The sequence below is a fragment of the Dermacentor silvarum genome, chromosome 7, assembly GCF_013339745.2.
Source record: "Dermacentor silvarum isolate Dsil-2018 chromosome 7, BIME_Dsil_1.4, whole genome shotgun sequence".
Classification (NCBI taxonomy): domain Eukaryota; kingdom Metazoa; phylum Arthropoda; class Arachnida; order Ixodida; family Ixodidae; genus Dermacentor; species Dermacentor silvarum.
Window position 1 is genome coordinate 87,897,966 of NC_051160.1, and position 5,327 is coordinate 87,903,292.

Here is a 5,327-nt window from a genome sequence, read left to right on the forward strand (position 1 = left end):
ACGTCTCACTTATCTTGACGGAATGTCTTATCGCCGGGTTCGGTCTAATTATTCGACGTTGGTGCTGCCTTATTCCAGTAAGTTGACTTCACAGCATAAAGAAGTTTTTACTTTCGGAGGTATTCGGCGAAAATAGACTCGGTAAAATACCGAGTGTAAAAGAAATAAATACGATTCGGTAAAATAAAGAACGCTTAACCTTGAACTCGGCCGCGCAACGCTTTGAGCTGCGAAGCTGGGCGATCGTAGCCCAGCATTCTCCGTAAGTGCGCGCGAACTTTTTATATTATTACTCATAATGATGATTTCTTCTCGTTCTTATTCTTCTTTTTGGAGTTTTGCGCGCAAAACCAGTTCTGATTATGAGGCACGCCGTAGTGGAGGGCTCCGGATTAATTTTGACCACCTGGGGTTCTTTAACGTGCACAACGCAAGCACAAGGGCGTTTTTGCATTTCGCCTCCATCTAAATGCGGCCGCCGGGGCCGGAATTCAATCCCGGGGCCGGCATTCGATCCCACGGCCTCATGCTCAGCAGCGCAACGCCTAAGCTGACTGAGCCACCCCGGCGGGTCAATTTCTTTTCGCGCATTTCGGACTTACGGCCGTCACTGCCCCTTGCGTAGCGCAGCTTGCAACACCGACACCGCGTTGCAATGCCGACAACGCGTTCCAGCAGACCTGCTCCGTGATTTGTCTCTCTCTCTCTCTCGCTCTCACAGCGCGCAAAACCTATTCTTCACCTCGCAGAGCACGACCGTGCGAATGCGCCAGCTGTTGAGGAAGACGACGACGCTCGAATACAATCATATGGTTCGCGTAAATGCATGTTCTGCAAGCGTGGCTGTATAGCCTATGATGTGGGATTTGCACAATGCTGTACGGATGCTATATTTTTCTGGAACATTCTCCAACGACGCTTAAAAAGGGCATTGACATCCCTCCATGCGTAATTAGGTTCCTACCGCTTAAGATTACTGGCGGTTCTTCCTATGACATGTTCACAATACTGGGTTTGTATAGCCAGAGTGTGTGATTGCCATGCCGAAAGCATGCGATCTACAATATCATTCTCGCATGAAAGTTAAGTTTATGTAAGAAGTGTGTGCGCTGCGCAGGAACCTCCGCCTGACCAGATGCACTTGTTGGACGCATGTGTGTGTTTGCCCGAGTTTTAAGTGTGTAGCTATGTCCGTGATGTAATATATATTCAGTTTTGTTTTCCATGCATGAAATGAAAGAATGACTGTATAGCATTATGATTACGAGGCTCGCCTTGGGACCGTGGGTACGCGGGTTTGAATCCCGCCTCGGAAAGAAGGTGTATTTTCTTGTGTTTTTTACAGTTTCTTGATACGAACCACAAACCACAAATTGAGGCTGGCTTAAACAGCTCCGCTGTTAATGAATTATTGGAATTAGACGCTAGCGCCGCCATATAATTATGTGGCATGCTCTGGTTGTTTGACTAGCTTAGGGTCTTTAACGAGGACCTCAATTTCGGTAGGTGATTGTTTTTCTGCTTCGCCCCCATTCATTTCCATTATTTCACTTGGCGAAAGCCTTCATGTTTGTTTCTTATAAATAATGCCAAAGGAATTTCTGAGAAGTCATACATATGTAGCTAGCATTAAAATACACAAGAAAAGAACCAGAAACGCACCAAATATGACGTTCTTTCTCGTCCTACATCTTTTCAGCTTTAGATATACATGCGACAATTTTGAAATACACAAGTGGTTTTTTTCTCAAATTAAGCTTTCCTTTTACCTTTTGTAGTTATATGCGTCATCGAAGCGTATCCAAAGTCGAAGATTCAAGAAGCTTCTGAGCACGAAGGTTTGTATGTTTAAAATCATAATTGGCAATATGAACAGTAAGTGAGCTGTGATTATGTGCGCTGTAGATATGACGTAAAAAACAAGCGTAATAGTGTGATTTAAAAGATATAGCGAATGTTTCGACAAGGCTAACTGATGTACACAGCATTAACAAAAAATTATATTCTGGTGGCCTGTTAAACTCATACAGATATGAGTAAGTTCTGGATATATAACGTTTAGTTTGTGGGTTACGTTTAATTACAATTATCCTACAATGTAAAGAGTGAAATTGATAACATGATTGATACTTTATTTTTTGTAGTAGGTTACCCCAGTGTAAACATAATTTTGTGAAATAATAAAACATTGTAAGAGAAAGATTAGGCGAGGAAATGTACCGTCAGCGTACCATATTATTTGATCGTCAAGGATGCTTATGTACTTAGTTATTCTGATACTAAACAGTATTGTTTAGTCAAATAACGTGAAAATCATTTTTTGAGGTTTACTACGACGAAGCAGGTGTAATAGATAAAAATTATTAGGAATGTACATATCATTTTCAACTAAGTTTAATAAGTTTTCATTATTGTTTTTTTTTTTGCAAACAACCGTTCATCCTCTTTAGTCCTGCATCCGTATCGGTGATGAAGCGGAAAGTAGCGCGGAAACCAATTTCACTCTGTGCGACTGTATGATTGCGCAGACAAACATACCTTTTTGGCACCAATATTTTTCGAACACGCTTTGTACTCAAAACCGCACATCATAGGAGGTCCAGTGTTAGTTTAAGTTCGGCGAATATTTACGCACACGCGTGAGGACACACATTATGATTTTTTTTCCTGAAAATTGGAAGTTATGGAATCGCCGACGGTGACATTGACATGCAAATTTAGGGTACTTTACCTCCAACCCTTTTCGATGTTTTCATTACTGTGCTTTTCAAATGGTAGCAAAGTAATCAGAATGTCAAAATTTTTCTGAAAAGCTCTAGCAGTATAGTAAGCTTAGCCGCAGGTATAGTTGTAAAAAAGCATATTACTTCTCTGATATGCCATTACGCTCTTCAAGAAATATTTGTTATATACATGTGGACATCACGTGGGGGATAACGCTTAGTTTCAGAAACAATAAGGATACCCTGGTAGCGCACCGAAAGCACGAATCGCCACAATCCCACCATTTAAAAACGAATAAGGCAGCTCACTCACAAACGTGGTCATTAGAAAATATCAAAGAGTGCAATTCGCAGAAAGTTTGCAAAAACTACAGCTTCAGCACAATCCCCTCTTCCCCGCCCTCCTTCATGTGTATGTTCACGCCACTGCAAAAAATGTACCACTCAAACCGGAATAGACAGATTGATCCTTTCATAGACCTATCACACACACCGTCTACATAAAAATTCCGCAGCAGAGCAAAATATTCTGTCGCAAGGAAGTGCGGAAGGAAATGAAGGCGTAGGCCTAATTATGAAAGATAAGAAATGAGACCTAGAATGAGAACTAGAACGAGGCACTTCGGTGAAGCATGTATACATGTGCTCTTTGAGGGGCATTTGCCATTGCGTTCTTAAGCTTTCATTGAGTAAAAAATTGGCAATTGACATCGCTTTGGCACCCAAATGGTTTCGGCTGCAGCACAGAGGTACTCTTGAATACAGCTGTAGGTATAGTAAGTAACTGAACAAATGTTTTAAAGTTAAACAAACAAGAAGTGCCAGTAGAAAAATGAACACTGGGGTGTGCTCGTTTTAGTTGCTATTAGTAGGGGTGAGTTAATGTGATCACCGTACTGAATCGAGTGAAGCTCTGAATATTGATTATCATCCTCTCGTCGCTGAAAGTGGTGCTCAAGCTGGTACATACAGATGCAGCGCTTACATTCCTAAGCTAACAGAGAGCTCCAGGGTCAACTCACCTTATGCCAATCTATTTAAAAATGATGTCGGTAGTCGTAAAGTAGTAGTAGTTATGGTCAGATAAGGAAAATTGCAGTGCTGAAATGGTGTAGATTAACGCAAGTATTGGTAATTCTAAAGTACTCTGGAAGCCACCGCCCAGCAGTGTTAAAAGTACGTTGTTGGTAATGATGATAAGTTGTCCAGGCGTACTGCAGGACCATTTTCCTTTTGGGAGACCGATAATTCATAAGAACAGTGTATTTCACAGAAGATATTTACGATGCTTACCAAGTGATATTTCCTCTGAAATTTGTGGATTCTAAAATTACTTATAGCTTTTATAAAGAACAGTGGATAATTGAATGTAATTTGATGCGACAGCGAAGTATAACAGCACCTGCGCAATTGCTTTCTCACACCAGGCGGTCAGCTGAGCCCTTTACAGAAGAATTTATTGGCAGAGGAAAGAAGAGAAACTGCAAGCAGCGAAGGCAACAAACACCGCTACATGGCCTTGGAGGGTGAAAGTAAGGGGGAAGAGGAGGACACCGATGAGGATGACGAAAACGATGAGGAAGAGGATGAGGATGACGAGGAGGATGAAGATGAGGACACCGATGAGGAGGACGAGGACGATGAGGAAGAGGATGACGAGGAGGATGAAGATGAGGACGCCGATGAGGATGACGAAGACGATGAGGAAGAGGATGAGGATGACGAGGAAGATGATGAGGATGACGAGGATGATGACGAAGAAGATGACGACGAAGAGGAGGTGGCTAACAAATAAGCATAACACTGAGATACCTAAAGTGGTGAATATTCAAACGCAGGCTCCACGTAAAAATAAATTTTTATGCAATATTGGTCGGAAATAATTAAACATAAAAGACGGGTACTGCATGCACGCAACCGAACAGCTTTATGTATTGTTTGTGCGTCTCCTTCTAAGGTATCCGTTTTGAAATGTCCTGAATTTCTTTATCTCGTCGCATATAATATTCTACTACTAATACTAATACGCAGTACGTCTACTTTGGAACACAGTTACGTAGCTGCGTAGTTTTCCCTCAGTTAAGAATATTACGGAGTTTTCCAGTAAAACTATGACTACACAAGAAAAAACATTCTCGCCCTGTCTTGGTACAAAATGTTCGAATGCATCCATGTATTTCTCGCAGATTATACAAGTCTAAAAAATTGTCGCGCCAACGCGAAACAATAAAAGCAGTAAATCGACATTGTGGCTGCAGGCAGCCGTACGTATTTCTACCGTTATTGGGGGAGATTACGTTCCACACATCTCACACTCCTTTATAAAACACGTTTCTTTGAAAATCTTGCAGAAAGGCAACAAATGTGTGCGCGCAGTTAATTCAAAAGGCAACCGATGCTGAGCACAGAAACCATGTCATTGAAACCGTGTTTCTGCTTATGTGACGAAATGATACAAATGCAGCGTTACAAACCGTGAGTTATCATCAACGTACTGTTGTCGAATTTAACTAAACACCTCTTCCAGCAGTCCGGAATTAGCGCTAACTTTTGTTTGCTTCCATCGTATGCCTTCAGATTTACCAATGTCCGCTCAAAGTGGCT

General features: G+C 41.7%; 1 protein-coding gene across 1 annotated transcript; it reads left to right on the forward strand.

Annotated features, from left to right (window-relative positions):
• Positions 1 to 1,781: 1,781 nt before the first annotated feature.
• Positions 1,782 to 5,054, forward strand: LOC125946851 (glutamic acid-rich protein-like). The gene is made up of 2 exons (XM_049670942.1): positions 1,782 to 1,838; positions 4,151 to 5,054. Exon 2 carries the CDS (start codon positions 4,237 to 4,239, stop codon positions 4,516 to 4,518), a length of 282 nt encoding a protein of 93 aa, XP_049526899.1. The 5' UTR covers positions 1,782 to 1,838; positions 4,151 to 4,236; the 3' UTR covers positions 4,519 to 5,054.
• Positions 5,055 to 5,327: the final 273 nt, after the last annotated feature.